We start from the raw sequence: 22,316 nt of genomic DNA on the forward strand, positions 1-22,316 counted from the left end.
AGCTGGAATGATGCTATCCAGGAAGAGTTCCCTTCCGTTCTTCTCTAGCTGGTTTAAAGGGATTTTGGTAAGGCAGAACACAGAGTCTAGTCCAGCTTATTCCACAAAAAAACTGATTCTGAAATTCTGAAAATTCTGAAACGCCATAAATCTATCTATCTGCAGCATTTTTATGACTGCCGAGCACACAGCTACAGCAATAATTCTTGGAGCTGGAATAGAGACATACAGCTTGAAGCTGTGAGGTTAAAACCGCTTTATTCCAAACAGAATAGAAAATGCTAAATAGTAGATGTTATTAGGATGCTGCTGAGCAAGAGAATTTCCTCTACAAAATGAAATACTTAACTTAATCATTTGAATTCCTATCAAATTCAAACATTTTGCAAAACCGTTGCAGCCCAAAACCCAGCTGACCACCTATTTTCACTGTTTCCAAGGCAGAACTGCATCACGAACGCCACCAAACAAGTATATCGCAAAGGCTTGTCATTTGTCATTCTGCTCACACTATACACATAATCTTCACTCTCAGTGTTTCTGCTCTGTACGAGACGGAGGAAATGGCGTTAGTTGTTCTGCATGTTAAGCTGTCACGCACCTTCTGTTAGTGACCCAGTTCTAATGGTATTCACAGAGAAGTTCCGGTCTTTACGCTGGAATACTAATGTTTGGCAATTGGCAATGCACAGTCAGCCCTGAAGATGGCACGGTACTTTGGGATGTTGTGCTACACCTGCGTGGAATGTCAGTAATGACAAGTAATTATACAGGCTGCACATCATTGCCATGGCTCCTGGCTGTTTCCCTAACTTCACCCCTGTGACAGCATTCTTTTTTCAAGATTCACAAAAAACCCCAGCATGACACCGCTAAAGAATACCAGTTATGAGCAAAATACAAAATCAGGGTAAAAAAGTAGTTACACGAACTGCAGGAAGAGTGAGATTTGCTAGGAAAAGCTTTGACTAAGAGTAATCAATTACTCTTTATAGAATGATGCATCGTTTTGTTCAGCAAAAAGCAGGACACCAATCCCAGCTCTGCCAGGCTAGCTGAGCAATGCAGGCTGCCTGCACAGCTGAGAACCGCAGCCACAGAGTACAGCTCCCACCACCACACCTAAGTTCCAGAGAAATGGTAAGAAATACAGGATTTTCCAGAAGAATGCAGGAGAATTAGTAAGTCTGGGACCTTGACACAATCTAGGCAAAACTTACTCATGATCTGAATCGAGCGAGGTCTGCTCTTTGAGAAGTTCTGCATTAGACATTTGAGTCGTAATAAAAATACTCATAGTTACGTGAGGACTTCTTATAGGAAGGATATAAACACTCATCTTTCAGGGCACAAGCTAATCATTGAATTAAGGAGTATTAGGAAGAAATTTCTTACAGGCAGGTTATTCCATAAAAGTATATTATACAGTATATTATTCCAGTGCATCTTCAATGGAAATTACTACTATTAGTCAGTCTCAGGGGTAGACTAATGAAGTAAACCAACTGACAACTTGGTCCAGGATGGCAATTACTAGATCTGTATATAACAAAAGTCCAGTCCTAACTGGATATGATTTGCTTTCCAATTGTTGTTTTCCTTCTTTATATACCGTGAAGGACATTGATCCTTGTTTGCAGTGGTGCAGTATGTCAAAGTGACAGCTTTGCACTGCTGTAACCTTGTTCTAGGTATCATATTTACATCTGATAAGGAAGTAGAAGATGTAAGTATGCAAATATATATCAGGAGTTAAAAGTATGGCCGTGAGGTTTAGGGAGAGCTTAGTGCAATAGCTAAATTAACAGCACTTCTTAGCAACAAAAGCTCACCAGGCACATTATAGCTTCAGAGAGACAGAAAGAGACCAGTGAATATGCCGCTTTCACTCTCGGCTTGGGCTTGATTGTACAGCAGTTGCCACAGTTGAGCTGTCACCCCTAGGTGTTAACAGAGTACAAATTACATGTGCGTGTAAATATGTCTATTTGTGTGTATTTCTGACAGGTCCAGAAAGGGAAACACATGGGGAACGGAGGGATGCTGGCCAGCAGGAGTAGCATCAGATCCTAACTGTTGTCACCCTCTCTTTGGGCACCCAAACAAAGGTGAGTTTTAAGGAGGGCTAAGGCAAAGATTACGTGTAGTTTTACTGCTACTTACAGAAATGCCTCCCAAATATGAGGTGACAAATAGAAGAAAGCAAGCCATGCAAATCCAACAGGTGGAGGCTGGCATCAGGACACTTCAGGAGACTTAACCTGTCTGTATTGAAGGAGAACAGACAGAAAGGGCATAGATAAACTGAGAAGGGAGTTGGAAGTGAAAGAAGTTTTTGACTGATACAACAGAGAGGGGAGCCATTTGAGGGATGCCGAGAGAGAGAGGACAATGTAAAGAAAGGTATTGGGGGAAAAAATACCTCTTCCCTGAGTGTTGTGGTCAATTTTCTAACCACAGATTCATCACAGGGCAATGAGTCAAGCAATCTTGAACTAATATGACATGTATGGGAGTCATTCCTCAGAGATGTCTGCAGAGACACTACATGGACCTCAACTGTGTCCTTAAAATTCATCCCTGCTGTGATACAAACAGGAAAAGCTCGGCAATGATTAATCTGGTGGTTTTCAGTCACTTCCTTTTAATATGTTGACCATTATGATCTCACTGTTACCTTGTGCTTGCATTATTTGTTTTCTTTATAGACCTGTCAGTTCTTAATTTTGAATACAAGGTGTTCAACATAATAATTTAAAAAAAGCCCAGAATGCTAACACAATGGGCCTTAGAGGTTGGCAGTTCTGACTGAAAGTACTGCCAGTCCTGCCCTCCCCAGTTTGTCCCTCTCATTGTGATATACCACCCTTTCCCTCACAGCAACACAACTCTTCTACAGCTGTGCTATAGACTGAAATTTCAAATTGATTTGGCTAAAAACACTGCAGGCAGGGGGAAGCGCTGGATTTCTTTTTGCTGGATCTGTTTCCCCATCTGGTTGGGCGTACAACCCCATCTGGGTTGTGCCAGCACAGTGGAGGGAAAGGGGGCATACAGGATCGGGGCAGAAAAGGGGGCTGTGGGACATGGCCATCCATAATCCAGTATTGGCACCCAATACTTTAAAACACTACATCACAACTTCATGCAGGGACGTCTAGGCATTACCTCTACACAAATAATAAATACCCATAATAAAAGTGAAAATTAAAAAAAAAATAGTATTCATACTCCCCTAAGAAGAAATTCATCATTCATAAGTGATTGTAGAAAATTCAATCAAATAGTCTAAATTAGAGACAAGATTGCAGATTCTGGAGTATAGGTCAAGCTGGACCCAGATTTTCTTTGCCACTTGCGAGAGCCCACATCACACCACACAGTCAGTAGCTATCCAAACCAAAGCCCATTCTCTGTAGAAAAAATAACAATAATTGTTAGTGGTTCAAGGAACCTCACAGTAACAGACTAGCAGAATGTGAAAGGCAAATGAAAGACTAGGGCAAAGGAAGAGCATTCAGTTATGCTTTCAAGAGGTGCTTTCAACTCAGTAATAAGCTAAAATAAGTAGGTTTTTGTCCCCTTTAATTTTGAAAAACCTAACATGGGGCTTAAAATAACATTTTTACAATGATAATTTTGTTGTTGTGCATTGTGATTGCTTTTTAAACCTACTATTCATTAAAATATCTGCTTTTTTTTTCCCCCACTGACTCACTCTCTTGGTTATATAAAATCACTGGTGCTTTTGTCATTCCTATGCCGGGTTGGAGAACTAGCTCAGCAACATTTATGTACTCAAATAAAGCAAGTAAGCCTTACTTTGTGCCATGATGTATTCCTTACACAGACAAAATAAAAGGAGGAATCCAAGCCCCACCAAAGTGAACAGAAACAAATCACACCTTAAATTCAATAGTGTTAAGATTTGACCTCAGCTTTTCTTTCTCCAGAGTCAGGAGTGCCAGACTGAGTCCATCTGGAGCGCCTCCTTTGGCATTCAGCTTGACTTGTGACATGATACATTCAGCAGAGAGACTTGTGAAGTCTTGGTTCTGAAGTCTAACATAATGAAAGTCAAGAATATATACTTAACCGATCATCGAATAATGTGCCCTTGTTGCAATTTCAAATGCAGTTCTGCAAAGGAGTTTCAGGAATAACACTAAATTGGGTAACAACCTGTGCTCCTAATTACATTTCTTGTTACAGTTAACAAGAAAAACAGTTCCAACTTCTGAGCATGCAGGCTCACACTGAGATATGAGGAACAAACAGATTAATTTCATTAGCACACACTGCTATGGATAATAAAGCTATAACAGGCCAAATGCTCTAATTTACGCTCCTGAAACTGTCTCCCTCCGGTCACACTGTTGTTACACTTACAGGATGCCGAGAAGGGAAATGGATCTGGCAATTGTGACTGGTTGGAAGTGCAAACAATTTTTCCCTTAACCACATCGGCCTTGCAGAGTTACCAAGAATATAAAACCATAAAAGCTTACTTTGGTCATTAAAGAGATCTGACTCACAAAAAAGGAATCGCTATGTTGAGTTAGGAGATGTCAGGTGACATAGTTACTAAACTGATTGCCAGAAGCTGGCAAGTTGGCAACTAGCTTTATTTTTTAAACATTTTTTTGCCCAATTTTCTGCTAATGGCTCTTGCCAGAAGGAAGTTGCTCAGGTAGATGGCTCTTGAGACCTAGTATAGCAGCGTTTGTGGTTTTGGAATAGATGCATACTTTTACTAGCATCATAGGCCACTATCAGTTAGATCATCAGATGATGATAATAATAATAATAATTTAATGTTGTGGTGCCTGAATTGCTGTCCGTGGCGATATCTTAACGTCACGCATGCTTTAACTCTTTCTCTTAACATCATAGGTGCTTTAACTCTAGCTCTTGAAAAGATAAATAGGAGTTACAGTGCACTGATATTAACGTTAAAATTAAATGGCAGTAGGAGCCTTAAAAGTACAAGAACATCACTGAGTACTTGAAAATAAGTTCAATTTTAACAAATAAAGAGAAATGTCCCATTCAAGTACGGGAAGGGGTAAGAAACTTCCTTTAACGAATTTCTCAGCATAAGACATCACACAAAATAACTAGTCAGAGATTTACTTCTCAGGTGACGAAGATGTATAGCTGAGATCTCTAAAACCTCCTTAGCCTGAGCCTGCTTACATGTATTGCTAACCAAAGCCAAGTCCAAGAAATCACAAACATATGACAATTTTCCTTCCTGCTGCTAGAAACTCTGCCTAATCTCCCAGCAAGTGGTCCCATTTGGCTCATACTCAAAGCCTGAAAGAGATCCCAGTTTCCTATAGCTTAATATAATTTGTATGTCAATTCAGTGAACAGAGGCATTACAAGAAACCTCCTGGCATCCTTACACCTTTACAAGCGTGCATGTATTTTATGCAAACCGGGCAGTAAGGCACAGAGCATGTACTATTACTGTGCTTTTTACCAGGCTGGCTAGCCCATCCACTCATCACAGTGTTGAAAGTGAGTGTTCATATTATACAGCGGTCTTTATTTTGTATGAATACACAGATCCAAGTGCCGAGCAGTATGCACGAATCCTTTACATTACAAATCAGCAAGGAGCTCCATTAATTTCAGCCAACACTAGATCAAGCCACATGAGGTCAAGGCGTGGGTAATAAGCCATTAGATTTACTTCAGTTTCTCCTATAGTTACTTTATGCCTTTTTAAACTTGCCTTAATTAAATTCATTCTTTAAACTTGCCTTAATTAAATTCATTCTGGAACATAAAAATCGCTCAGTTTCCACTGATCTGGAAATGGCTCTTTTTAGGCCAGCAACACTTTTGCCTTGAGGCATTTACTAGAGCTAGGATAGGAATCGGTGCTTATAGCTTATAGAGATTGTTTTATTATCATGCTCAGTGAGTTTGCTCAATGAGATTCATACCACACTTCCACTGTGCCAATGTTTGTTTTTTCAAGCAAAAAAGGTTTGTAAATAATGGCCCCAGAGTATTATCTGACAAACCAGTGTTCCATTGTAAACACAAAAACAACAGATGCTACTTTCCTTATGCATCTAAATAATTGCAAGGTAGTGAGTGGTACTGCTTTTTACAGTACTCAACGAGATTTGATCTATGAAAGTCAGTGCAACTATTTGTAATCACCGTGTGGACCTTATGCAATGGTTTATGTTCAGATGCAGAATCCTCCTTGCAGAAAGCAGATCTCGCAGTGAAAGCCAATCAATCAATCGGGAATGACTTATCAATGGTACAAGCAACAGTTCCTTGTAGCGCTTGTGACACTGGTTGGAGGGTACATATGAGGCAGGCAGAGCAACCAGAGCAAACAGCAGCAGGTTTTAAAGGGATCTTGTGAACAGAGGGCAAAGACCCGGGAATCGGAAGATGTGGATTCTCTTCCAGGGGCTGCAGTAAAATTACTGTGTAAGCCAAGGAAGCCATCATATCTATAGTCAAAATTAAGCCAGTCAGGCTGAAATATGAAGTGTTGTTTTTAATGTCTCTAATTCAGTGAATTCCTAATCTGTGATAAAAGCCCCATGAAACTGTTGTAGAAATGAATCTAATAATTAATAATAAAAGGAATCATTGAAAAATCAAGCAGGGGGTTAGTTGTATTTGGTATATAGGAGAGCTGTTTTTTTTCTAATTCTAACCTACGTTTGCACTTTCCTCTTTATCACGTCAATGTTTGCAAACAATAAAAGGGCATTATGTGCTGGTCATTGCATCTGCTTTTGAAATAAATCTATGTTAGCATTCCAAAGGGTCAAGGAACTCTTCCAGGGCAAACAAATTCTGGAGCACTGATGCCAGATGGTATGTATATAAAGTGGAAAATGAGAAAAGCAATTTACTGCGTTCCTGTTCCAGAGAGGAGTATCACCCAGAAGGACAGCAAAAGAGGTGAGAAACTACTGAGAAACTGGAGAGACAGTTTTCTTCTTCTGTAACATGTTGTTTTCTTTATATCTGAAATGTCTAGGTACATAGCGGAGCTGCAGTCCATATTCAGCCAAAATTATTCCAAAAAGATAACAGGAATATTTAACTAAATAATGAAGGGTTAAATTGATAACATGTATTAAGAACTATGCATTGATTTATGTAACAGGTTCTAGATGTATCTATATAGCCCACTAATATGTAGTCTGTGTTGAGAGACATTTTAGTCTCACAGACAAAACGTTTTTTATCTTGCATTTTTGACCAAGCTCTACAAAACAGGCAGGAAATAATGGATCAGATTCTTAAGTATAAATTAGCAGAGCCTCAACAAAGCCAAGTTATCAATGTAATTTATCCAGCTCAGGTGCTGACCACTACTAGCTCACTTGCAGCTGTATTAAATGCGTAATTTCCAAGTGTGCAAAACAACTCTGCAAGTTTTAGAACTAATCAATCTTTTCTTGCAATCTAGTGAAGCATAGGAATGTCTCTTGGAAGGGTTCAAAGATAAAGTCAGGTCAGTGTAAGAAATTCAAAATCACTTTCATAAATACTGAAAATTATAACGTTTTCATAAATAGCCTGAACTATTGGTGGCTTTTATCACTTGCCACCAAACCTCAAAAACATGTAGCAGAAGTATAAGTGTTCAGATATAAGCAAAGAGAAAGGGAGAATGTGTGTCTTCATATTTATGTGTGCATCTTTGCTGAGCATATTTTATTTGGTTACATATGTAGCTTTTAAAGCAGCCCTTCCTTTTAATGTTATGGCTTCTCCTACAAATAAAGGATATAAATAAAGACTTCTTTCCATACAGGAAAAAGAACCAAACAACAATGCTGAGGTTTGCTGTCACCCTCTTTGCTGTCATGACGTCATCTACCTGCCAAAAATACGGATGTCTGGAAGGGGACACCCACAAACTGAAGCCAAGTCCTGAGCCAAATATGCATGAATGCACTCTGTACTCTAAATGTAAGAGTGGTTTAATTTTTGCCAAATATAGTCTAGAAGTACAGCTTTGTACACACTAATTGTTTTGGCAGTTCCCTTAATTTCTCAAAAATATTTAAGATGCAGTATATGTTGCATTTGAAAAGCTTCCTTCATTGGCATTTTGCTGCATGCAAACCAACAGTAAGATTCTGGTTCTTAACAAAGTCAACTGCAAAACTCTCATTGACTTCATTTATATCTTTAAAAAATTCTGATGCAGTTTACTTTTCTTGTAGCTCCATCTGCTTAAAAAAGTTTACAGAAAAGATGAATTTGGTTTATTGTCATTAAGTATAAAAATTAATTAATTGTAGCAGACACCAAATGGGAAAGGTTGAGATCAAAATTCTATAGTGAGCAAAGTATAGTATCTATTACATTTCTTCAACTCTCTTTTTATTTTTTGGTAGCTTTCAAAGTTAGTATCCCTCAGGATATAACATCTGGCAGAACAATAGTAAAATTCTTGGGGCCCTCTGGGCACACCTTGACAAAGCACTGTTGATGCCAGTCCACCTCACTTAGCATTTACACTGCTGCTTCCAAAACCAAAAATGTTAGAGCTTGAGTACATCTTCTGGTTAGTGCTAAGAGACTTTATCATGTTACGGACCAAAACGGATTCATCTTACATTTTGAGTCTTCCAAATATAGTATTAAAGAAAATCCTTATTGCAAGATCTCTGTTTCATTCCTAACAGCTTCCTGTTGCTATGCAGACTTCACAGAGCAATTGGCTCATTCCCCAGTAATTAAAGTAAAAAACAGCTACTGGAACAGATGCGGGCAGCTCAGTAAATCGTAAGTCAGCTTTGATGTTGTCTGTGTCCTGGTTCAATAGATCTGTGCTGTAGCAGCCACACAGCCAATGGTGACTCCCCCTGCAGTTGCTGATGGACGGTCCCTAGGTTGCTCTAGAGATTATGCCACCCAGCCTAGTTCCCGTCACCTTGTCTCTACACCTGACCAACATCTGGCCCTTCTTCTTCTCCTCTCACAAGAGCCCATGAATCCCTAAGTATATACTATTTCTGCAGAAGGATTTCTGCCATTTTATCAAGAAAGGGTTATGTTTTTTCAAGTTTGCTTTCAGCATAGAACCAGATCTAGCAATGCAAAGCAGTCGTAAACCCAGTAGGTAACAACCACACCGCACCTCTGTAGCTCTCCAAAGCAACCATCGTACACCAGGGTGTGCAAGCCCTAGTCAATACAGACCAGGCTTCTTCCTTTGTTTAGAAAGCAGATCAACTAGATTATTAAATCTCGCAAACAAAATGCACACGAGTCCAGGAGTGAAATTTCTGAGTATTTAGAATAAAAATTCTTGCAGTCCTGTGGGTTTTGTAACCACGAAGAATGTCTTCATAATTAAGATTTTTAGTACCCTGTTAGATGTTAGAGCTGTGAAACATGGCAAGTTATAGAAATAAAAGAATGAAAGTACAAAACAATTAAGCAAAAACAGATGTGCGCAAAAGTAACAGCTATTGCTTGCCACTCCCAGAAGAGCAGCAACAGTATGCGTTTTTAAGTAACTTCAGCTGGGCTGTGGGAAAATCTAAAGATTAGTGAAACCATGAGGCTACAGCATAGAAGAGGTTTTGCACTATAGTTTTAAACTACATTTTATTATTGCCTGGAATCGTTCTTGCCAGGAAAACTCAAGGCCTCAAAAGTTTACGGAAAGCTTACACAAATAGGGCTGAAATATGCATGGAAACATTTGTGCGCTCTTTAGCTGGCTATGGTAATTGCACAGTCAGAGTCTGTACAGAATGCCAAAGGAATGAGTTTGGAACCTAGACACTAACAGAGCGAAAGGATGCTTTTCTACATTGTTCTCCTAATCTGCAGTATTTCATCCACATCAAAGGAGGCCTAGAAAACTAAGGCTATAGCCTTGATGCTAAGAAACAGGCTTATTTGTGGCTTTTCTCACCCACCACAGCTGTGAAGATTTCACAAAGAAAATTGAGTGCTTTTACCGGTGTTCTCCACATGCTGCTCGCTGGATCCATCCCAACTACGCTGCTGGTATTCGGTCTGTTCCACTGTGTCAAAGCTTTTGTGATGACTGGTAAGTTCAGCTTTTTATCAAAGTATTTTTATTTAGCTTTAATATGCCTGTGTTACTAGGGTGTCAAGGAGCATGGGTGGATGAAGCACAGATCTCCCAGTCAAGTGGCACTAAGATTCGATGGTGTTGCACCACCTTTATGCCTCTTCGCTTGTTCTTCCCCTTCATTTCTTGTTTGCCATCTCTACTTTTTCTTCTGCTAAGCTACTACCCTCGAAATAATGACACAGGCTGAATGCAGGATGCAGTCTCAGGGACAGCACTGCCCTGCTCTCCGTGAGGATGCGGCGCAGTGGCATCAGAACTGCCTGACGTGACAGAGGAGCTCTCACCACGTTGACAGGCGCTAACAGCAGTGAGGGCCTGCCCACCCTTTGAAAAGTCCATGCCTGTGTTAGCATTTATGCAGTTAGCATTTTAAATCTAAATACTTGATCATGATATGATACATTTATATATATAAAAGGCACTATGAAATCATGAAAGTAGCCACTTCCTGTATGTTTTCAATTAATTCATATAACAAATTAGCTTAATTCCTTAATTTTTCACCCTTGGCCTTTTCTCTTCTCTTCCATTATCCCTCTCTCTAAAACCACTTCTAAAAGCCCGAATCTCAGAGAAACTTGCAGCCAAGTAATGCTAAAAATATTGATAGCAATGAGTAAGCATAATAGCATTTAATTTTGTTTCCCAAAATACAGCATCAGGGAATCACATTATTTTTTGAGTGCAAGACATATAGTGGGACAACGCAGCACCTGCCTGTCCTTAATCTTGGGGCAGGAGCATTATATCCGGGTGGGATACTGAGATTTTTTCAGTGGTCCATATCCAGCATATATATCTCTCTCCTTCCCTCCCTCCCTCCCTCCCTGTTTTGAGATGTTGGATCTTAAATAATGTCATCATGTGACATATAAATCTAAGTCAGTACCATCTTAATGTTGTGCCTAGTAACTACAGTAACTTGTCTGTATGGTTAAATTGGTGTGAAGCACAGTACCAACAGCACAGGCTGTGTAACTGCTAGCATCCCTGGAAAGTAATGAACTGTGAATGTCTGAATCCCTTAGGCTGCCCTGAAAATCACAGAAAACTGTTTTAATACTTCTAAAAACATTATAAAATAGCTTTTCTTGGAAGCACAGAAAATACAGTACACGCAGTAGCACATGGTCAGGCTCTCTTGCACTGCTCTGTACAGTGCTTTCCCTAGTGGTTATGCAACTTGAATATTATTGACGGATGGATCCATTTTCACTCTCATCTTCTCTCCAAGGGCAAAGTCACGTATGCAGTGCAGTATTTTGGTAGGATTTGTCTTTAAATATGTCTCCATTGCTTTGTGCCAGAGAAGGAAACAAGAATCATGGCTTGGATTTGTAATGGAAGATAGTGAAAAGGGCTGATGTATTTCTTAGCTTCCTTAGAGTTTCCTCTAGTGATGAATTTTATTTCTGTGTTAGGAAACTCCATGTGGCTCAGGAACAGATTTGTCATGTGCAGTCTTCCTTCCTAAATTTTTGGTAATCATCTTCTAAACTGAATCCAGATTATTGACCTTGAAGATAAAAACTGAGACCTTGCATTTGCCTCAGTGCTCAGAATCTCAAAGCTCAGAACTAAGTATTACCAAAATTTGAAAGCATTTGGATATTAAAGCATTGGATTTGCCAGTGAGCTTTAGAACAGATCCAACAGGCAAAGCAATAGAATACCAGTATCTAAAACAAATGTATCCCAAAACAAGTAGCACACAAAGTCATCACCAAATTGCTATATCCAGTGAAAGTATAAAGATGAAACAAAATATACCCTGTAAGTTTAGTTTGCATCTATGAAGTGGTTTAAGCCAGTCTTAGTAGATAGGAGATTTATACCAAAGTGTATATGGTGGGTCAGTATTACATCAGAAAACCCTCAGTGTCCCCTGGGTATTACCACAACCTCCAGGCAAATATCATTTTTAACTTTTGTTGTTGGAAAGTGTGGGTGTGCGTGATTGAGAGCTGCTGGGCAGGAAAAACTGACCCTTTTCCAGTATAGTCTCTCCTGGCAGAGAGTAGGCTCTACTCTAAACAAATACTGAACAATGATCTATTGGCCCTGTTGGCGTCATAGATGCCTGGCCTGAATCAAAAATGTAATGATGACCCATTACTGTGCATGCTAGTCTGTGTGCCTGCCTAATGCCAGTGTCAAACCCATTCCCTCACCCTGCTTAAGGCCTGAGGCTAGAAAAGAGCCTGGACAGAATTCCCACCCTTTCTGGTGATTTAAAGTAACATTTTTCCGTGTTCTATTCACTGGAGTCCCTTTAGCGTGCCATAGCACTGCTAGATGTGACCTACTTTCTCTACATGCCGTGAGTGTGCCTGCTGCATACTGTATGTCTTTGTGGCCAGAAATGTGCAGAGGATTCTGAATGAGCAGTGACTTCAGTTAAAAGAAATTCATCTGACTAGCTTGGGGCCTTCTTTTTCTTCCTATTGTCTTAGGATTCCTTGCTCCCACTAGTCCTAAAACTATTGCTTTTGAAAGAGCCTGATGTAGAAGCCATTTTCTGATCCACCTGTGAAAGGGTCCTGTGCCCGTTAAAAGAGAAACAGCTAATTATAAAAAATGGGAGGGGGAAAGCTTTAAAATAAAAATATCCTGCCCATTGTGCATAGGGAACTAGTATGTTCAGGGAGGATCTTTTAAGTATTTATGTTTATGTTTCTCACAGTTTTTAATTAATGTTTGAAGAAACCACTTATGGGTCTCTGGACAGCAGAAGTCAGACTTTTCATAAGTCATGATTCTTCGTAAAACTTAGCTTCATAATTACTTCCATTGGGATAAAGCAAAACTCGTAACAATAGTTATGCTTTGCTACCTGCTTATGTAACAAACCACAGAGTCAGGCAATAATCATAATTAGGAAACATTTCATTTGAAAATTCAATAGATAATAGTGAATAAAAATATAAATACTTTCATAAACATCTTTAATTCAGAAAACTGAGGAAACCAGATGCATAGCATGAATGCCCCAGTTCAGTAAAACTCAGAAATACATATTCATAATTTGAAAACTATAACTGGAGGTGACACTAATTTCAAAAGCAGCAGTTCTGCCCTCTCCTAAGCCCCAAGGGCTGCTCATTCTTTCCCCTACCCTGTCCCCACCCACGTGCCAGCAGCACTGTCTGAGAGGCCGTGAAGCAACCCTGGTCTGGGAATCCATCGGGCTGAAAAATACTTACCCAAATAAAAAAGGAAACCAAAAAAGAAGGCTGCGGGAAGGGCACAACCGCTTTAAGTGGAAGCGCTAGTATCAGGCAGCTCACAGGAGATATTGATCGACTTTGCTGGAAAGCGATGAATTTAAGTGCATGTGCAAAGTAAAGGACATGCCTACATGGCTTGAAAAATCAAGGGCTAATTGTTGAATCTGATGCTGGTATGTGGAGAGGTCATAGATGGTGATTAACACAAAGTTTGCATTGATGCTCGTAACTGGCATGCCTTCAAGCAGGCAAAGTGACTAGCATCAGAGAAACAGCTGTCACTGGGGAGTTACCTCTGTGTGTCTTTCTCAGTCAGGGTACACGCAGCAACTAACAAACAACAAGCCAATTATTCTTATAGTCCCTAGTCCCAAATCCAGTCATGGCACAAACTGGTAGGATCTCCCTATTAGTGTCACATTATATTAATTTATCAAATTGCAGCCTGCATTTCCAGCAGAGCCCCTACCTCTGACAGCAGATTCATGGATGGACACATTTGAGAACGTGTCTCCTGCCCTAGATCTGTGTAGTTCAGGCCTTGGTTACCCTCCATCTGTTACTGCTCTTTCTCCCCCCAAAAAGCCCAGAAAACCTATGTGCAGGTTCTGCAGTTGTGCATGTTCTTACCTTTCTGCACGTGCAACGGTACTACAATGTCTAGTTCTTGTAGTTCTGTGACCACGTGACAACCTCATATTTCATTTAAAAATAAAAGTCTGCAGCCCTCGTGATATCCAAGTAGTTTTGCAAACATGACTCTGAAGATTAAAAATTACAAACAGAAAATTACAAACAGAAAATTTAAGTAGATGTTAACTGATTTGCAGAAAGTGATCCTTAAGAAAGGTAAGAGCCAAAAAGTAGAACATAAAAAGAAGTGGAAGGAAGGAAATTATGTAGGATAATGGTAAGTCATGAGATCTCTCATCACATAAACAAGCCAGTTGCATACCGTACTCGCTCCAGGACATTTATAGGCTGTTTTTTACATTACCACTTAAAATATACTTTAAATAATAACTTAATTTTAGACCTGAACCCTACAAGACTCTACTCCTTCACTTCAAGTTTAACTTCTTTGAAAACGTTGTTCTGAGGCTGACAGCCTATTAGTTTGCATGATTTTGTTGTTTGTGGATTTTCCTTATTTCAGTGCACATTCCTCATAGCAACCCCCTGCCCCGGAAATATCATTCTTCTTTTCCCACATTAATTCATAAATACAGACTTTCCCCACATCTCCCTCAAGTGACAGTTCACTCTTAGCGTACCTGTGCTCTGTCACACTATTGAACATCAGCATTCATGAAACTCCCTCCCACACAGTATTTCCTCCGCTCAGTAACATCAGCAAACATAACCAGCAGAAAACACTGCACGAGTAAGCGTGGCTCCTCAGAACATCTGCCCTTTACTTAAGTCTGTGAGTATAAAATGTAGTGGGTGAACTGTTTAGTTTTCATTGAGATTTAGGTCTTCCTGGCCAGCGCAGAGTTTATGTACATGTCAAGCTAAGATAATGTGCACATTTCTTGAAGATCTGTTGCTAAGCTGCACTGTGCAACCATACCGTGTTAATAGCATGGCCCATGTGGACTTTCTGAGTTGAATCTAAGTCTGCTGAAAAAAAAGTGAGAGAAATAACTGTATCTTCCACACTAATCTCCATGAAGGTATGAAGCCTGCAAAGATGATTCCATATGTGCTCATAACTGGCTGACGGACTGGGAATGGGATGAAAGTGGAAAAAACCACTGTAAGAATAAATGTATTCCATACAGTGAGGTAAGAAAACCTGATCACCTGGAGCAGAAAAAAATTGCATTAAGACTTCTTTTTTTTTTCCTGAATATATGGGTGTAAAATGCAACAGGTGAATTATTTTTGCTTCAGCAGTTTCAAGCCATACCCACATCAGACTTTTTAAGTATATAAATTTTAAAACATTTATATTTATGTAGATCACTTACTCTAAGTGTATACATTTAATTAATCACTATTGTGATACAAAGTTCAAGCAGCGCCGATGTTTTAACTACAGTGGGGTTTAGAAAGTAAAAGATAAATGAACTTTGTTCATACAACAGAGATGCATTTTATAAGGTTCCTTACATAGTGTGGGACTTTACACACCTTTGTCTTTTTAAATTGGGACTTAAGTTCCCAAATGACTAAGGAATTTTTAAGGTTTTCTTGCCTATTAGGCATCTTTGCCCTTTTCTCTATTTTACCTTGTCATGTTCAAGTCCTGCTCCAGCCTCCAAGTCCTGACATTCTTCTAATTGTCTCCCTTTTGTTCTCCCTAGACCTATCATCTCTCTGATGTGTGTTCTCCATTGTGTCTGGCAATGGCTAGGCAGAACTAACTTTGTTCTATATAACTCTGATGGTTATGGAACATATGTCAGCAGCACTGACAAGCTTTCTGAGAGCTCATCCCATCTTTCTGAGAAGGTTTTAGTGGTTCGGGTAACTAATTTTATAAGCAAAAGTGTATAAAATAAGAACTGACAAGACTTATAGGAGCAAGGTTGCCTGGCACCTGATCTACAGACCTTTCAAGAGTCAGGTAGGATTTTTTCTAGTGACTCGAGTAAGTTTAGCATCAGGGCAACATAATACAGCTAAAAACTGCTATGCTTATTTGACTATTTTTAACAATTGAACTTCACTGAGTCCATGAAAACAGTCCAAATTGCAGAAGTAAACGAAATCTAAGTGTAGTGCTTAAGGACTGGTCGTAAGGCTTGCAGAGATCCCAGATTCATTGTTTTGAATTCAGTTCAAGTGCATGTACTTCCAGAAGTCAGTTCAGCAACTGATATAAGTGGAAGTCACAGTCCAGTTAGTGCAGGATTGCTGTCTGCCTTGCAAAAGTGACACTAATCAGCAGGCTCAGGAAGGTGGCCAAAAAACAAATGGGCTGCAGAAACTTACAGCTCAGTTTCCCAGATGTGCTAAATCATCAGTAGTTCCAGATGAAGTGAAAAATGAAATTATAATCTCCGTAAATAATCTCCAGTCCCTGTTCAAGCTGTCCCTGGTCCAGAGATAGTAGTTTTTAACCTTGAATTCCCTTGTACTTATTTCTTAAAGAAAATATACCATCTGCAGGGAAAAACATGCAGCAAATCCAGAGGCCTTATCACTTGAAGCCAGGCACAGCTATTCCTAAACTAAACGGAACCACACCCTAAACTGCCCATGTTTTTCACCAAAAATAGGCTTGCATGGTAAGTAAGAGTAAAGATGAAGTTTCTTCTGAGAAATTAAAAAACACATTTCTCATATGAAAATTACATGATATACAAACACTAGACTCGCTTGGTTTGGACTCGACTCATGGAAAAGAAAGTTACTGTTACCGAGAAGCACAAAGGGCTCGCCAGTGTCAGAGCACTGTGGACAGATGCTTACTTTCCTTTGATGCCCTCAGCTCATACGGAGGAGCAATCAGCAGCCCTACATCTGACATATGCAAGTGGTTGCAAGGACTGTTTGGAACAAATGCTGAATGTGGAACAAATGCTGACTATTAAGAATGCACAATGGGTCATAGCCAGTTTTAGCCTGGCTAAAATGAGGCATATTTTGTCATTGTTCTCCCAGCTGAGTGCTCCCCAAGCAATGTTAATGCATAGACTAGAACATCTTCCAAGAAGCTGTAGAATCAGAACCCTCTGCAGTAATTTAGGGACACGTTTGGTAAATGGGCTGCGTGCACTGTTTGTTTGCTGCAGCATTCTGACTATGCTCTGATCTTTAAGCAGAGTTAGAAGGAAGGTCAAAATAAAATTACCAATTTAGTGAGTAGAAGAGCGTGAATACATGTCACAGAACGTGTGGAACATAAGAATAGGATGTAGCCATGTATCTTGCATACAGACCTAAGAAAACCCACATGACAGCTTTTAATACTTTCTGGAATGATTAGCCAAAAGCAGGTAGAAATCCAGGAACTGTACAGGAGCTGGAAGAAAACGTCTAATGCTGCTTAAAAGCACAGGAATAGTGAGAAAGAAACAGCTAAAATCTGCCTGCCTGGAGAACACAAGGAGAGAACTAGATGCAGCAACCTTTCCATCTCTGACCCTGCATTGCTCCCAGTGCATTAGCCGACCTCCACACTCCTCCTCCAGCAACTGCAGTATCCATGGAACGAGCTCTGGCTAGAGATGGTGTGAACTGAAAAGCTGTTTTACAGACTACAGAATCTGTGGGGCCATTTGGAATGGACTCTGTGTTATTCAGAAAGGACAGATTTCTAAGGCAAAAGCAACAATTATGATTTCTTCTCATCTGCTTTCCTATACAACATACGTCAACATAGTTTTGCATGTGGGGAGACAGGGAGACATCTTGTAAGAACACTTGTTGTGGAAAACAGGTGGAGCAGAAGAAGCTGCAGGGCTACAGATGCCTAGTCCCACTTCCACATAATAGACTTAAATCTGTAATCATTAGTTTTTTTCACACAGAGCAGGTTCCATGCAGAAATCTTCCAACCGCAAACACAGGGCACCTTCTCCGAGATTCATGGTGTCAGATCTTTATATGAGCTGGTGATGACAGCAAACCAGCACACCATCCAGAAATTACAGCACTAAGAGAAACACTGTAGGATTAAAGAATCAGCGTCATGTGCAAGGCCTGCTTGTACTCTTACAGATGAAACACAGCTTTCTTCAGAGAGATGCTGGTGACATGGTCAGGGTGAATCAGTCCGTGATGGAGCCCAGCAGTCCTGCTGCCTGGTCCCCTGTTTCAGTCATTAACACTCCCACTCTTTAATTCCCAAGGCTTCTACTCCTGCCGTCACTCCCACCCCCAGCTTCATTCTTAGATTTGTTTCTGGGAGTACCTAAAGCTTCCTTTACAGAAACAGAAAAGATTGAACTTCAACCACAAACACATGGGAGAAATGCACGCAAGATAAAGTGTATATCCTGCCCACTCTGTGGCTGGATGTGATAACTCCTAAGCTAATACTCTTTAGCCAAACTCAAGCTGGGCGGACATAAGGTTGTCACAATGTGAGCTTGGCAAACAAGAAATATCTTTGTTTTGTGATTGTACAGGTCCTATGACACATGCCTTACTAAACAATGTAATACCAAGAACAGGACAGATTCACTTGCAGAGAGTGCAAGAAGCTGCAGTTTACAATTTCTTGAGTCAGAAAGGCCATTGCACCACTGGACACAGCACTTTAGAGGCTTGAAGAAAACTTCTTTTCTTCAAGCAGTTTCTAAGTTTTGTCCCTCCTCTTAGTCTGTGAGGTCCTGCCCGGTCACGATGTACGCTGCAGCAGGCACAGCGAGATCCCACAGAGCTGTGACTCCACTGGGCTGTCTCTAGCCTGTAGATATAAAGATTTCCGTATTCAAAACACTCAGTCTGGCGCTTTCAGCACTACGCAGATCCCGAGACATGTCAGAGTGTCCTGACATGCTACAAGTTGTACAGGCTCTCACACACGGCTTTGGTCTGTCAGAGCCAGAAAGCTAGCTGGGCTGTCAGCCCCAGGGTGGAAACAAAGCGCTGGCTGTTGATCGCGTTGCACTTTGTGTAATCACTTGCTCTCACAACAGCCAAATCTCTTTTGCCAGTTGTGGGATAACATTTTAAGATATCTCAGAAGTGATGAAGCATGGCACACAGCAAGACAGTGGATGACTGCAGACTGCTTTTTTATAATCTAGTACCAATTTTTTAAAAGTTATAAATATTTGTAAAAACTGATTTTTAACTCGATTCTTTTTAAATTTAATTGATGCATTTCTTATTTGACACACAGATGTACACAAATGGGACTGACATGTGCCAGAATATGTGGGGGGAGTCATTTAAGGTGAGCAAATCCTCCTGCCTCTGCTTGCAAATGAACAAGAAGGACATGATGGCAATCAAGTATCTCCTCTCCGAAAGCTCAGAGGAAAGCTCCAGCAGCAGCAGCAGCAGCAGCAGCAGCGAGGAGCATGCCTGCCAAAAGAAACTCCTGAAGTTTAAGAAACTAAAGGGAGAGGAAGGGGAACAGACAAGATAAATGCTGGTGGATGTATGTCAGGACAAGAGAAATCGTCGTGGGGGCTGTGCTCAGGGCATCACGCCAGCCTGCTTTATCCCGTACTTCCTAGAACATAATAAATCAATGGCTGGTTATATTAATCTTTCTCTGATGTTTTTGCATCTGCATCACAAAGCTCCCAGACAGGTTAGCACAGGTGTAATCTTGTGACTTGAACTGAACAGCTAGAAGCCTGAAGGTAACATCTAGGGGTTGACTTTCAAAGAGGAGAGGCACAGGCAGCTCCTGCTGACTTAAGGCAGAACAGTGAGAACTAGAGACCTCTGGAAGGCCATGCCAGTAATGCACCAAATCTTCAACCCAAACCCTTCATTAGCATAGGCACACAGCATTCCCGTCACAAGTTCCTGTGTGCCTGGCTCTGCTCAGATAAAGAAGAAATGCTGCAGGCAGAAATGGGTCAGCGAGCCTGGCTACTGACCACTGAAAGTGTATTTATTTTGTATCTCAAAAACATTCTTGCAAAACAGGGGATTGTGGTGTGCTAGATAAATCCTCAGATCCATATATTGCCAGTATACAGTATGCACGGTCTGTTGCACTGGGCTTTTACCTTCAACAACAGCAGTACAAAAGTTTCCTACGATATGAATTTGAAGCACAATTTTGAGTGCAATTAATCCCACTGAATGATTCCAAACAGAATCATCTCTGACAAACGGAAGTGTCAAGGTGGGTCCCCATCAGGTTTCTCCCATGAGTAATTTTGCTTCCCAGCATCACTGTTACAGTCAAAGTCAAACCAAAATCTGCACCAGTCCCAGAGGGACTCATCAGATAAGGATAAATGAAATCCTGCTTTCACTTAGGCATCCATACTCCCTCTGACATCACTGTAAACTGGACAGGTCTCTGCCATTCTGTACAGCCTTTCATAGTGGTATCACCAGGGAAAACATGAGAAGGATTTGATTTTGGGGGTCAGATGATTGAATTGTGAAAATCAGCATCATCTCAGTGCTTGCTACGGAGCTAGGCACCTTACAGCATTTAAGGATCTGGCCCACAGTTAAAACAATGACTTGGCACATCCGGTTAAACCAGGAGAATCTTAAAAATCCAGCACACTTTCTTCACTGGCGTGTTTATTTATTTGAATGGTTTCACACAGCTGCAATAGTAATGCTACACCCATTAGGTCATGCTCTGCTTCCAATCAGCTTCTCAGTATATTTAACAATGGACTAATTCCTACCAGCACGGAATTGTTTTTAGAATGACACTTCGCCACATCTGTATTTCGTGCTAACTCAATTTGCCGGTTCTACTGTATGAAAAGAAAGAACAAGAATTTGGTCTTCTGTAAAGCTCTGACAGAAAAAGTCCTTTTTCCCCCTAGTTCACTAACTCCATTCTTTCCTGTCCTTCTTTATTGCACCTGAGTCAGAGCAGAAATTTTCCTGGTTTTTATTTTGCTGTGCTCAAAATTCAAGAATTAATTATCCCCTCTCACTGCCATAACACCAACGTTTTCTGTATCACCATGGGCAAAGATTTCCTTCACGTTCTTTGTTAAGTATAGCACAATTGTCTCTGCCTGTGTCTCTGCTCTTTTTCTTCCCATTCCACTTTATTCTCTTTGCTCAGGCTAAATTACTCTCGAAACCACTCTCAACAAACAATTCTTCCATGCTTAGTTTCAGGATGACGCATGAGACTGATTATTGCGTGCTCTCGAACAGCACTGCATCCCACAGCAGCTAAGGCACCAAGATCATCTCGCTTCTATTCATCACTTTCCCACTGACTCATGATGTACCCTAAGCAAACCATTTAACTCTTTTGTGACCCCAATAATTTTTCAGGGCTACCATATCTCCTCTAGGTCATCTCTTTTCTAAGCCAAAAAGTCAAAAACTACTCAGTTGTCCCTAGCATAGAAATTGTCCCATACCTCTTGGTCATTCTTTCATTGATCCAGATATGCTTTATTCAGATACAAGTTATCATCCAGAAAGACTTTCAGTCTTGATTTAAAACTCCAAATAATGGAAAATTGTCCAATGCACCCAATAATGTGTTTCCTCAGTGTTAAAGATTATCCCTAATTTAACATTTGTTGTTTCAGCTTTCAGCCACTGCTTTTTGCTAAAGCCTGTTGTATTAAAGTTCTTCAGTATTCAGCATCGCTTTTCTGCTCAGCAGCATATACACTAGATCAAATTGCTTCTTAGCAATTAGCTCTATCTTAGCTGTATTCAATTCACATAAGTCATTATAACACATTCCCTCTCTCCTTAAATCATACTTACAGTTCTTCTCTGTACCTTTTCCAGTCATGAATATCCTCCCTAAGTTGTACAAATCAAAGCCGTACTCCATGGCAGTGTTACGGGTGACCTACAGAGAGAGCACCGTGCCCCTCCCTCTCCACACATTTCGCCCTAATTGCACTGCCCATGTCTACAACAGCATCGTTCTGATTATTTGCATGCCTCCAGTGTCCATGTGTTAACGGTTCCTCATTTTTTCTTGGCATTACTCTTTTCCACTATACAGCTCCCTGGTCCCAGAGGTGTGAACTGTGATCTCAGCTCTTAGGCTTACTGCGTTGAACTTGGTTGTATTACAAAACCTTCATGTGAACAGACCAACCTTCCTAAGCCACTGTTTGCTCTGTCTAGCTGCTTTATCTCACAGTAATTTATATCTTAAACAATCTCTGTGTCACTCAGAAATGCTATCAGTGGTGATTTTACATTTACAAAAAGGCTAGGATAACTCAGATAAAGCAAAATTAAAAATAAGACAAATCACTAAAAATCAGACTACAACAATACACCACGAAGGTGAACCAGGGAACAGAAAGATCCAAGTTGCTGATGATTGCAGACATCCCCAGCTAATGCTGACCTGATTTGGTAAGTGCCTGCTATGCATCACAGCT

At 40.4% G+C, this 22,316-nt stretch overlaps 1 protein-coding gene and 1 long non-coding RNA gene across 3 annotated transcripts; one reads left to right on the forward strand and one right to left on the reverse strand.

Moving 5' to 3' along the window:
- Nucleotides 1-2,210: 2,210 nt before the first annotated feature.
- LOC309590676 lies at nucleotides 2,211-14,099 on the reverse strand. The gene is made up of 3 exons (XR_014228191.1): nucleotides 13,969-14,099; nucleotides 3,906-4,062; nucleotides 2,211-3,413 (listed from the first exon to the last, which is right to left on the reverse strand). It is a non-coding gene; the product is annotated as an uncharacterized lncRNA (long non-coding RNA).
- On the forward strand, nucleotides 6,912-20,399 carry LOC309590675 (riboflavin-binding protein). Of its 2 annotated transcripts, XM_082312061.1 has the most exons (6): nucleotides 6,912-6,942; nucleotides 7,805-7,962; nucleotides 8,685-8,784; nucleotides 9,935-10,063; nucleotides 15,015-15,126; nucleotides 19,139-20,399. In XM_082312061.1, the coding sequence occupies exons 2-6, from the start codon at nucleotides 7,824-7,826 to the stop codon at nucleotides 19,385-19,387; spliced, it is 729 nt and encodes a 242-aa protein (XP_082168187.1). In that variant the 5' UTR covers nucleotides 6,912-6,942; nucleotides 7,805-7,823; the 3' UTR covers nucleotides 19,388-20,399. The 2 variants fall into 2 exon arrangements, with proteins under 2 accessions (XP_082168187.1, XP_082168186.1); XM_082312060.1 differs by lacking the exon at nucleotides 6,912-6,942 and having other exon boundaries at nucleotides 7,662-7,962.
- Nucleotides 20,400-22,316: the final 1,917 nt, after the last annotated feature.

The sequence above is a fragment of the Platalea leucorodia genome (genome assembly GCF_965183815.1).
Source record: "Platalea leucorodia genome assembly, chromosome: 5".
Lineage (NCBI taxonomy): Eukaryota > Metazoa > Chordata > Aves > Pelecaniformes > Threskiornithidae > Platalea > Platalea leucorodia.

Coding starts and splice junctions, on each gene's coding strand:
- LOC309590675 (XM_082312060.1), top strand. CDS start 7,749: ATGTTATGGCTTCTCCTACAAATAAAGGATATAAATAAAGACTTCTTT. Junction 8,785..9,934: donor TGCGGGCAGCTCAGTAAATC/GTAAGTCAGCTT, acceptor CACCCACCACAG/CTGTGAAGATTTCACAAAGA. Junction 15,127..19,138: donor AATGTATTCCATACAGTGAG/GTAAGAAAACCT, acceptor TTTGACACACAG/ATGTACACAAATGGGACTGA.